At 37.7% G+C, this 13,068-nt stretch overlaps 1 protein-coding gene across 3 annotated transcripts in view; it reads right to left on the bottom strand.

Annotated features, from left to right (window-relative positions):
- The window catches only part of SSUH2 (ssu-2 homolog), a 171,514-nt gene that overhangs the window by 18,380 nt on the left and 140,066 nt on the right, over nt 1-13,068 (bottom strand). For all 3 annotated transcript variants that reach the window (XM_074198670.1, XM_074198669.1, XM_074198668.1), the window contains 2 exons: nt 6,531-6,623; nt 4,816-4,921 (listed from right to left, as the gene is read on the bottom strand). In XM_074198670.1, coding sequence (XP_074054771.1) covers nt 4,816-4,921; nt 6,531-6,623 — 199 coding nt within the window. The remainder of the gene's footprint in view (nt 1-4,815; nt 4,922-6,530; nt 6,624-13,068) is intronic.

The raw sequence follows: 13,068 nt of genomic DNA, 5'->3' as shown, positions 1-13,068 counted from the left end.
CATATCAGCAAAAGTCATTAAACAAAGGCTAAATGACTATTCTTAGATAGATTACTATAGGCAGTCCTTTCATGTTAGGGTGGGAGTGGAAGACTATTAAGGTATTTTTCAACTCTAAAATTCTTTGATTCTGTGATTCATGGTTTTTAACAATAGAGAATCTGTCCATTTTAACCCATCTTTTTATAGCTAAAAAGTGTTCTCCCAAGTATTCTCCAAGTTAGCAATATTGAACATACAAAAAAACAGTTTCCAGGCATTAATGATGATGATGATGACTGATGATGAAGGAGGAGGAGCAACAGGAAGAAAAAGAACAAGAAAAAGAAAAAGAAAAACAAGAAGAACAAAAAGAAGATCAAAAACAAGAACAAAAGTGAGGAGAGAAGAATAACTGCATTAAGGTTTGAAAATCACTGTATGTGGGAGTGGTAGGAAAAGTATGGAAACTACACTCCAGTTGGCCACAACCACCATATATTGGCACTGTATTGCAGAATTTCTCTGTTCATCTGAGATAAGCAGTATAATGGACATTTGGATCAGAAGGCTTAGGCACAAATTCTAGAACCGCCATCCAACAACATTGAACTTCTGATATTGTCACTTACCTCCTCTATGTATCATTTGTAAAATGGAGATAACTGTACTCTCATAAAGTTGCTTTGAGGTCAATTATTTGTAAATGATAAAGAAATATACATAAATATGTATGTGTATATATTACATATATATATTGTGGTATAGACATATATGTATTTATACATGTACCTATATGTGCCTACATAAATACTGTCCCCCTCCTTCCTTTTCCCTTCATATACTGGCTGGGTTGGCATGAACCTATATAAGCATGGCTGATGCTACATAGAAATAAAATAGGTGGTTACCTAAGTAGTTCAAAGTGAAGAGCCCTGGAGGACCCCTGCATTTCACCAAAACCAAAAAACAAACAAACTATTCCTTCATTACTTTTCATTACTTTGGGTTAAGCATTGTCTCCCCTTAGAATCTGCTTTGAGACTTAGTTTCCTTATTGATGATATGAGGGAATAACTCAAATTTCTAAAGAATTTTAAGGTTGTCAAAAAGTTTTGTTCTTGATGGTTCACAATAATCCTGCAAAGTAAGTAGGAAAATGCCATTATGCCTGCTTGACAGTTGGGGAATCTAGAGTTAAGAGCTGTTAGTCATTTGCTCAACCCATCTAATAAACCACTGAGCTATTTCTGCAACTGATATCTTCTGATTTTAAAACCAATGCCCTCGTCTATTCTCCACTGATAATTTTAGAAGAATTCCTGCATTACCCATCTTTGAGGTTGGTAGCAACAACCGATTAAAAAGTATGGAAAAATAACTAGCATTTAAGTAGTGCTTTAAAATGAGCAAAGAATTGAGCAGTTTCTCAAATGAAAGAATATATATAATATTTAGTTAAATATTATAAATGTACTCCTGTATAAGCATATGTAATGCTTTGCCAACATTAAAGTGTCATCTAAGTGTTAGCTATAATTATCTCATGTAATTCTCAAAACAACCAAAGAAGAAAGATCTGTTATTATTCCCATTTTTCAGATGAGAAACTAAATCTGAGAGATGCTAACTTGCTCTGGCTCAGATAGCTAGTAAAAGTCTAAGACAATCTTCTGACCCGGAGCTACCTGATTATAACTAAGCAAGCATAGTCTAGCTATGATACTAGGCTGCGTTTATCTAAGAAGTCTTTGTAAACTAGAATGTCCTGTATAAATGCTGCTGCTGCTGCTGCTATTGATCTCCTGCTCCCCTCTTTAGAAGTTGGAATTTGCCAGAGAAGATACACTAAGTTACCTAATTCCTCATAATGACTGTATTTTGCATTGACACTCCACCTTAACTGGAGGGACCCAAGCATCTGGAGAGCTCAGGATAATGAAGACAGCAGTAGGCAATGAAAATAGGGGAAGGGATTGGGGGCCAAGATGGCGGAGAGAAGACAGGCACAGTACTAAAGTCTCCTGATCTCTTCCCCATCTATCACATGAAACAAACCTCTTAAAAGAAATATGAACCAGGAAACTCAGAAAGAAAAGCCAGGAGAGGAAAATCTACCTCAGGATTCGTCTCCGCAGCAGCCTTGGCTGAGTACCGGCAGGTGAGTCTGAGCTCCCAGGGAAGATCAGCCAGACCAACAGCTAAATCGGAACGGGGAGTCTGAGAGCCCGAGAGCCGGACCCGCTGGATCAGCGGTGGGGCTGGACAAAGGGGGCTTGGGTCCTCGGGGAAGCAGTGGCGCTGGTGTTGGGGCTGTCCCCCTGGAGCTTGGGGAAGGGGCCGGGGGAGAGGTCTGGGGCAGGACAGCTGCGGATGCCATCCCTGGGCTCCTCTGGTCTGAGAAACTCTGAGCCCACGCCTCCATTGCAGGAGGTCTCTTCTCAAACAAATGCAAATTATTTCTGCCTCAGGCTCAGGTGTGTGAGCAAAAGAACCAGCCCAGCTGAGGAATCACCTCAGGCCAGGGTAAAGCCCACCATGGATTGAAGGCAAAAGAATTCAATAGCTCCAACTCCCTCCCTCAAGCAAAGGGAGAAGGCCTGGCAACCAAGGTCACAGACACCCCAGAGAGGGCAACCAGCTCCTCCTACTGGCCAGCCAGAGAAACTGCACTCAGTAAAGACTTTAGAGATCCCAAGCCCAGGTGAACCAGCCCCACCCAACTCAAGGTCTTAGCATAATGAAGAAGGGTCAACGGAAAGGTGGATCCATAGAAAAATTCCAGGAAGGGAAAGACCCCAACCCAGAGAGACCTGGAACCTCTGAGGAGAATACAATCTGGTCTCCAGCACAGAAAGACTTCCTTGAAGAAATAAGGAAGGAGTTTAAAAATCAACTGGAAAATTTGGGGGAGACAATTAATACCTTGCAAAATGAGAATAATTCTCTCAGATCCTCAGATGAGCAAATGCAAAAAGAAATTAATTCTCTCAAAACCTCAATTGGTCAAATGGAAAGCTCTTTCAAAAGTAGAATCGACCAATTGGAAAAGGTTCCTGAAGAAAACTCCTCCCCCCAAAAAATAATGGAGTCTACAGAAACTAATGACTCCACGAGACAGCAAGAGTCAGTTAAACAAAATCAAAAAATAGAAAAAATAGAAGCAAATGTGTAATACCTCATCAACAAAACCACTGACCTCGAGAATAGATCAAGCAGGGGAAATCTGAAAATTATAGGACTTCCTGAAAACATTGAAGAGAAAAAAAGCCTGGACTTAATATTGCAGGATTTAGTGATGGAAAACTGCCCTGACATCATGGAATCGGAGGGCAAAGTAGTTATTGAAAGAGTACATCGATCCCCACCAGAAAAAGATCCTAAAATGAAAACACCAAGGAATGTTGTGGCCAAACTCCAGAACTATCAGATAAAAGAGAAAATCCTGCAAGCAGCCAGAAAGAAACAATTTAAATATCAAGGAGCCACAGTAAGGATCATGCAGGACCTGGCTGCATCAACTTTAAGGGATCGAAGGGCCTGAAACAAGATATTTCAAAGAGCACGGGAGCTTGGAATGCAGCCAAGAATCTACTTTCCTGCAAAGCTGAGCCTTCTCTTCCAGGGAAAAAGATGGACATTTAATGAAATGGAAGAATTCCAAAATTTTCTGATGAAAAGACCAGAGCTAAACAGAAAATTTGGATATCAAACAGGAGGTTCAAGAGACACATGAAAAGGTAAAAAAAAGGGGGGGGGGGGCGGTAAAAGGAAAAAAATGCAATCCAGCAAGTTGAAACTGGCTATATCCCAGCGGGGGAGGGGGGGGGGTAGAGACTCTCATAAATCCTGAGAATCCTGAGAAATGTAACTCTAACAGAGAGAATATACCTAGCCAGAAATGCTGGACATCCATGACCTATCCATGAGACTGATATCTAATGGGATGTAACTGGCTTTAACTCCACTGGGGAGAAAGACTCTAATAACTCCCAGGAATTTGGACTCTATTCAACAGAATATACTGAACTAGAAGGGTCAGACACTCAGAATTTTCTATGACTTAGATAGAATGATCTAAAAAAAAATACACTACCTCCCTAAAAAGGGGCACAGGAAAGAGACGGGAGGAGGGAGGGGATTGAATGGGACAAATCTCATTACACTAAGAGGTACAAAAGAAAATAGGGGAAGGGACAGACCAATCTTACAACCTTGATTATTTGTCTAAGGGCATTCCCTATATGTTTACTTTCTCTCCTTATGAAATATTCTGAAAAGCCAGGAGAAATTTATGGGGTTTTACTCAACAAAACCAACAAAAACTGTGATTCCTCTTCATTCTCAAAAGGCAAGTTTTCTTTCAGTCACTCAGTCAAAGAAGTATGTTTAAATATTTACTAAGTACCAGGTCCTTGCTCAGCTCTGGGAATACAAGAAGCAGTGAAAACATAATTCCTGCCCTCAAGGAACTCACATATTAATGCAGGAAACAACATTCAAAAAATGAGGTACATACAAGACAGACACAATGCAAATTGGAAGTGATCTCAGAGGGAGATACTGACAATGAGAAGGACTCAAAAAGGGTTGTTGAAAGAAGTGAGATTTAGTTGAATCTTGAAGAAAGCCAGGAAATCTAGAAGCTATAAATGAGTAAGAGAACTTTCTAGACACGGAGGACAATCAATGGAAAGATACAGAGATTAAGGGTAGGAATGTTATGTGTGATGAGCAGCAAGAAGTCCAAGTTCACACAAAAACATTGGGCACAATAGAAAAGATGAGTTTTTTAAAAAACATACTTTTGCTATGCTTTCTTCTATCTTTCCTCACCATAACATTTTCATCCTTGAATATATTTTCTCCTCTGACTTTAACCAAAAGCTCTGCTGGAAAGTTCATATGGTGCTCTGTAACAAACTCAAACAGGCTGTTTTTCCTGGAAAAAAACAAAAAACCTGATGGTTATAAATGGAATTTCCAATATTTTTCTGTAAGCTACATTGCTGATTCCTTCCCTGTCCTTTCAGTGACTCAGTCCAACCTGAAAACCTGAAATCATTGTTCTTTCTTGAAGTAAGAAATATATATATATATATATATATATATATATATATATATATATATATGTATGTATGTATATATATACATATATATAAATCTGCAACTATATCTTATGATTCTAAAAACCAATGTCTTCATCTATTCTACATGATAATTTTAGAAGAATCCCTGCATTAGCCATCTTTTGGATTGTGGCAACAATGATTTAAAAGTATGGAAAAATAACTAGCATTTAGGTGGTGCTTTAAAAACTAAGCAAAGAATTGTGAGCACAGTTTCTTAAATGAAAGAATATGTATTATTTTTGGTCAAAAAGGGGCTCAGAGCTCTCTCACAAAAAAGTCTATTCTGATGGAAATTTATTTGATGACAGTAATATTAAGTTCCCTGGAACATCAGTATACCACATAGAAATAGAGCAAATTACAAAGTCAAAGCAACTGAATATATTCCCAAAGTTCCTCATCTCTTCCCTTTACCCTGGTCTTTAACAATGAAAGGCTAAGTCATAGAAGCAAAGATTTAGAATCAGTCTTCCAACATTCTCATTTTTATAGATGAGGAAACTGATCACAAAGTTAAGTAGAAAATCCTGCATTTGAAGCAAGGTTGTCTAAACCTTTTTCCATTGCTCCCCCCCCCCCACACCCTTTCTATTGATCAGGAAAGGGCAGGCAAGAAAATTGAATATGCCCAGAAATAAGGCAAATCCATTTTTCTGGGCCTCAGTTTCCTCCTCTATAGAAACTGGGGTAATAGCCTGCCTACTTAGAACAAGATGGATAAGATCTCTTGTAGATTCTTCCATAGTATCATAATATAAAGATTTAAAGAAGGAAGGGACCTAAGAAGTCTTCTAGTCCAAACCCTTCATTTTATAGGTCATTAAACTGAGATCCAGGGTACAAACTTTGATTCCAAGTCTTGCACACTCAGCACCATACCTGATATGAACCCAACACATAGCAACTAATTTGGAGGGATTAAGCACATAGGACATATGTCCATAAAACTCATAAATGATGCCAATGGAAAATAAGGTAAAAATAGTCAAAAAAGCAAGCTACAAAGTTCCTTTAAGATCCTTAAGATCAGGGGCAGCTAGGTGGCATAGTGGATAAAGCACCGGCCTTGGAGTCAGGAGTATCTGGGTTCAAATCCGGTCTCAGACACTTAATAATTACCTAGCTGTGTGGCCTTGGGCAAGCCACTTAACCCCATTTGCCTTGCAAAAAAACCTAAAAAAAAAAAAAGATCCTTAAGGTCCCTTAAGAGACGAATTAATGAGAACATTCAAACCCTATAGGGAGAGAATATCTTTGGAGGGTAGAGATATGGATAAATTAATGTTTGAGGACTGAATTGCCTAATATGACATTGGAAAAATTACATTTCTAGGGTTCTACTTCACTTTGTGCTGGACGGGTCATAGCAAAGTGAATACTCAAAATAAAGTCAAAACCGTGCCTCCTTTCACCACTCACCAGGTGATGACGAGTTGGATGAAGTGCAATAACTTTTTCTCCCCCTTACATGTTGCACAGGTCTTGTTCCCCCTACCTGAACAGGTGCTGCACCTTTGGAAGGAAAATAAAGAGTGGTAGTCACAAAAACATGAATCGTGATGTTTCTACTTATCTCCTGATACCTTATGACCAAATACTATGTTCTTCATATAGAGTTACAAAGTGGTCCTTTAAAATCAGTATTCAGAAGCATGAACAGAGGCTCAATCTCTTTTGGTAGTCTAGCCATAGAAAGAGATTGAACAAGCCCCAGTTTAGCCATTACATGTGGATTTAGCATGAAGTCATAGAGGAAAGAAACCATTTCACCTTACAAAAGTATCATTTGTTTCATCAGTCAACTGAAGAATATGTAATAAATAAGTGGATTGGGGCGGCTAGGTGGCGCAGTGAATAGAGCACCAGCCTTGGAGTCAGGAGTACCTGGGTTCAAATCTGACCTCAGACACTTAATAACTACCTAGCCGTGTGGCCTTGGGCAAGCCACTTAACCCCATAACCTTGCAAAAATCTAAAATAAATTAAAATTAAAATTAAAAATTAAATAAATAAATAAAAGTGGATTAACTGAATGCATTTTTAAAAGCCTGTAATCCTTACTAAAAGGGAGGTTGAAACTGGTGAATTGCATGAGTTTGGGAGCTCTGTCTAAAGTAGATATAAAACCATTTGAACATCTGATCTCAGTTTGATACCAATATGGGAAACCTCTAGAGCAGAAGGGTCACCAGGATGCCTAAGGAGAGAAAAATTAGCCCAGATCAAGAATAGAGTAGATCAAACCTTCAAAGTCAATCAACATTGGGATTAGATTTGGAATGGTAGAGTGGCCTTCCAGGCCAGGTAAGATAAGGAGACAAAATTTTTCTCAAAAAAATCAGGAACTTCCTATTTGTGGACTATAGACTCCTGGGGGAGGGAAGGAACAGTGTTTGCAAGGGGTCTTCAAATTTCCAAGTAAGCAAGAATACCTTCAGTCAATTGAATAAATGATGCAGTATCAGCTATATGGCTGACTTTGCATTCTGGAAGACTCGAGTTCAAATTTTTTCTCTGCTATATACACTAGCTAGTGTCTCTAATCAAATCACTTATCTACTCAGTTCTCAGTGTACTGTATCCATGAAAAGAATTCATTACTCAGGCAAACTCATAAGTACAAACCATATGCAATTTACACATATGCTGCTATTTTGTAAGTATGCACAAATCCTATTGTGATTAATAAAATGCATAACATAACTTTAGCAATAAGAGAAGAAAAAGAAATTGAAGTAATTAGAATTGGCAATGAGGAAGCAAAACTTTCACTCTTTGCAATTGATATGATGGTATACTTAGAGAACCTGAAAAAAATCATCTAAAAACACTACTTCAAATTAATAAATTCAGCAAAGTAGCAGGATGTAAAACAATTCACATAAATAATCAGCATTTCTATATATGAACAAAAAAATCCAAGGTAAGAGATAGAAAGAGAAATTCCTAAAGTAACTTCAGACAACATAAAATACTTGGGAATCTATCTCCCAAGACAATGCAGAAACTATGTACACAATTACAGAACACTTCACACAAATAGTCAGATCTAAACAACTGGAAAAATGTCAGTTACTCATGGTTAGATAAAGCTAACATAATAAAAATGACAATGCTACCCAAATTAAATTACTTATAAAGCACCATACCAGTCAAACTACTAAACAGCTATTTTACCAGGCTAGAAAACATAGTAACAAAATTCATCTGGAGAAACAAAAGGTCAGGAATATCAAGGGAACTGATGAAAAAATGTAAAGGAAGGTAGCCTAGTTCTAGGATATCTAAAATGATACTATAAAGCAGCAGTCATCAAAACTGCCTGCTAGAAGGATATGTACCAAAGTAGTGAACATAATCTATTGTTTGATAAACTCTATAAAACCTATTGTTTGGTAAATTGTTTGAAAAGACACAAGTTCTGGGATAAGAACTCATTATTTGACAAAAAATTGTTGGGAAAACCGGAAAATAGTAAGGCAAAAATTCAGCATAGGTTCTGGAACATCTCATACCCCTATACCAAAATAAGGTCAAAATGGGTACAGGATTTAGACATAAAGTGCAATACTATAGACCAATAAACAGATCAAGAAATACTCTGTCAAATCTATGGAATGGGGAGAAATTTATGATCAAACAGAGTACATTATACATTGCAAAATGGATGATTTTGACTATATTAAATTTAAAAGGTTTTGCACTAATAAGGCCAATGCTTCCAAGATTTGAAGGAAAACAGAAATCTGGGAAACAATTTTCACAGCTAGGGGTCCTAATAAAAGTATCTTTTCTAAAAAATATAGAGAACTGAATCAAATTTATAAAGTTACAAGTCATTTCCCATTGATAAATGGTCAAAGGATATGAACATGCAGTTTTCAAATGAAGAAATTAAAACTATAAATAATTATATGAAAAAATGCTCCAACTAATTACTGATTAGAGAAATGTAAATTAAAATAACTATGAGGTATCATCTCACACCTATCAAATTGACTAAAATGCCAAAAAAAGAGAAAATGATCAATGTTGAAGATGTTATAGGAGTATTGGGACATTAAAGCATTGTTGGTGGAGTGGTGAACAAATCCAACCATTCTGGAGAGTGATATGGACCTATGCCCAAAGAACAATAAAACTGATAAATACCTTTGACCCAGAAACACCAATACTAGGTCTATATCCAGAAGAAATAATAAAAATGTGTAAAGTTCCATAAATTCATCACAGCTCTTTTTTGTAGAGGCAAGAATTGGAAATTGAGGGGATACCCATCAATTGGCGAATGGGTGAACAAGTTATAGTATAGGAATGTTATGGAATATTATTGTTATATAAGAAATTATGAATGGTCAGACTTTGAAGAAGCATGGAATGATTTGCAAGAACTGATGCTGAGTGAAGGGAGCAGAACCCAGAGAGCAATGTCCACATTAAACAACAACATTGTGAGTTGTTCAACTCTGATGGATGTAACTCCTCTCAGAGTTCAGAGACCTAAGATAACCCTGGGAGAGCTATTATAGACAATGCTATTCACATCCGGATTAAAAAAGTAAACAAGACTAAAAAAAATGTAGAATCTGAATGAACACTATGTTCACTTTTTTTAAATTTTTCTTTTATGTTTTCCCTTCTTATCCAATGGTTTTCTTTATTTTTATCTTAGTCCTAACTTCTCATGAAAAAAAATGGCTAATATGTTAATATGTTAGACACAAATGCACACATATAATGTTCACTACACTGTTCATTGCTGAGGGGAAGGGAATGGGAAGGGAGAATGGAAGGAAATTATGTAATATAAATATACGTGTGGTTGAATGTTGATAAACTTTCATAATATGTAATTGGAAAAATAAAGCAAAATGTCAACTAGAATAAAAACAAAATAAAATATATAACTTCTTGTTTTGTCCTTCATTCTTGAAGAACACTATAACATCAGGGAGGTGATATCATGACAAGCAAGCAAATTGAAGTAGGGATGAAGGAAGGGGCTATGCAAAGTCACCAGCCTCACTTTCGCCTCCAGAAACAGTGGCCAGATATGGAATAGAACAACTGAAGATGGTCCTGGATGTGAGGTAATGAGGGTTAAGTGATTGTCAAGTGTCTGAGGTCAAATTTGGACTCAGGTCCTCTTCACTTCAGGGCCAATGCTCCACTAGCTGCCCAAGAATAACTTAAAATGTTAGTGAATTCACAGCATCTTTTTCAGCACACATTTTCTTTAACAATGCATAACTAATACCACAGATATTATCATGTAGAAATTGATAATATTTTTTGGCATTAAGAAAAAGTCCTCATTCTTGTAAAAGTTGAAAACTGGGGCAGCTAGGTGGCACAGTGGACAGAGCACCTGCCCTGGAGTCAGGAGGACCTGAGTTCAAATACAGTCTCAGACACTTAATAATTGCCTAGCTGTGTGGCCTTAGGCAAGCCACTTAACCCCATTGGCTTAAGTAAATAAAAAAATGTTTAGAAAAAGAAAATTAGTGTTTCTGAGAATTAGGACTTGGTCACCATTTCTCAGTTGCCCTCTCAGTCTAGAAATTCTCTTAGTGCTCATGGTCTTCTCACTTCAGAATATCTGTCTACTTTTGCACCCTTTTCTCCCACTGGTAACTTCCTCCTGGAATCTCCATTTTGAGGCTAGACAGGTTTCATTCCTCATAAGTTTCTGCTTTTGACTCTCATGACTTGGCCACTATACCTTCAGATGAATAACCTACTTTCATCTTTTCAATTCATGTTGACTGTACCCTATTACATTGTAGGTTCGTTGAGGACAGAAACCAGTCTTCTTTTTATTTGTATTCCTATTCATAGCATTTAGTAAATTGTATCTGGCCTTCAGTAGTTGCTTAAGAAATGCTTTGGGGGGTGGCTAGGTGGTGAAGTGGATAGAGCACTGGCCCTGGAGTCAGTAGTACATGAGTTCAAATCTGGCCTCAGGCACTTAATAATTACCTAGCTGTGTGGCCTTGAGCAAGCCACTTAATTCCATTGCCTTGCAAAAAAACAAAAAATAAATGCAAGACAATGGTGTTAAGTGACTTGCCCAAGGTAACACAGCTAGGTAATTCTTGAGAGTTTGGGTTCAAATTTGAACTCAGGTCTTCCTGATTCCAGGCCCAGTACTCTATCCACTGCACCACCTAGTTGCCCTGCTAGATCATTTGTTTACTTTTTTAATGACTCCGAATATTTTTGCCCAAATACAGGCAAAGCTAGCTATCAGTATTCATCCTTTTGCAAGCTTTTGAGATCCATATTTTTCTACCACCTTCTGTTTCAATCCAGCTTTAAATTTCTATGCTTAGGAACCTTTAGAAGTCCAAAGACTTTTTTTTTAATCCAGAAGGAAATAAGGAATTTTCAGAAATTTAGGAAGCCAAGGCTAATATGGATTTGGAGATATTAAACTAATGCAAAAAAAATTCAAATCAAGAATCACTGAAGCTTGTACAAGAAATTTTAATATAAGGTCCATAGGGTGACTGTCGCATCTAATTCAGTTTTCTATCAAGTTTGCATTAGCTAAGTTGATGTTTATTTGAAGGAAGGAAGAGAGGGAGTTAGGAGGGAAGAAGGAAGGGAGGAAGAGAGAGGAAAGGAGGGAGTGAGGGAGGAAGGGAGGGAGGGAGAAAGGGAGGCAGGAAGGAGGATGAAAGGAGGGAAAGAGGGAAGGAAGGAGGGAAAGAGGGAAGGGGAGAGAAAGGAGGCAGGGAAGGAAGGAGGGAGGAGAAAAAGAAGTCTTAAAAGTTATTCATGGGGGTGGCTAGGTGGCGCAGTGGATAGAGCACTGGCCTTGGAGTCAGGAGTACCTGAGTTCAAATCTGGCCTCAGGCACTTAATAATGACCTAGCTGTGTGGCCTTGGGCAAACCACTTAACCCCATTGCCTTGCAAAAACTAAAAAACAAAACAAAACAAAAAGTTATTCATGGCTTAAAGAGGTATGTAGTTAGATTATTCAGGGGATAGATTTATTTAAGTGTATTAGCTGAGGAATAGAAGGTTCTTGAGGGTATTTCCTTAACTTTTTGAGGCTGATGTAATACAAAGTATGAGTTTGAGGATAATGTCCCAGGATATTATGTGATCCTTTGGTTCTTATGTACACAAACTTCAGCTTGCATTTACTGACTTGATGGAAAGGCTGCTTTGTGTAGTCTTACTTTGTCCCTGTTGCCAATATAAACAGTGCCTATAAATATGAAATTAGTCCAGGAAACATGTAAATACTTAGGCCAGGGTGATGATAGCTTTGTGGCAGTGCTGAAGAAGATTGGCATGACCTCTCCAGACCCTCAAATCTGTATTTCTAACAGATGCCACAGCACTGAATGCCTCTACAGCATCCTTTCTGAGTTCAACATAATGTAGAGATCAGTAGCAGTTAACATTGATGCAGAAAGTTCTCAGAACCCTTGTTATCTTCAGCAGGCTCCAACTTATAAAAATCCCAGTTTTGATTACCCACATTGGGATCTCCATGGGTTGCACAACACAATCAAGAGATGTGGATTTACATTCAGGCTTTGCCTTGATCAAAATCTATGACCTTGGGTGGTGATTCCTGCATTATTGGTCCTCTGGTACCACCTTTGGTTTTCCTTGGAAACAAATATACCTCTACAGGAAAGAAGTAAAGTCATAATTTGATGATGGACATAAAAGAAACTATATTTAGAAACAACATCCTCACATAAACAAAGTAAAAAAGTATCAGTACTTTAAGCTGGAAAATTTTTTCCAGGTCCTTTTCCTTTTACTTCCATTCTTTTTCCCCACAATTGTTGTCTTTCCTTCTGTCTCAATTCTTTCTTTCTCTTCCCTCCTTCAATTTCTTTCTCTCTTTCTCTTCTTTTCTCTTTTAATGTCTGTTTTTTCTTCTATCTCAAGTTCTTTCTTCCCTTCCATTTTTTTCTTTCATTGCCTCCCTT

The sequence above is a fragment of the Macrotis lagotis genome, chromosome 8, assembly GCF_037893015.1.
Source record: "Macrotis lagotis isolate mMagLag1 chromosome 8, bilby.v1.9.chrom.fasta, whole genome shotgun sequence".
NCBI classification, from domain to species: Eukaryota; Metazoa; Chordata; class Mammalia; order Peramelemorphia; family Peramelidae; genus Macrotis; species Macrotis lagotis.
This window is presented reverse-complemented; position numbering and strand designations above follow the sequence as displayed.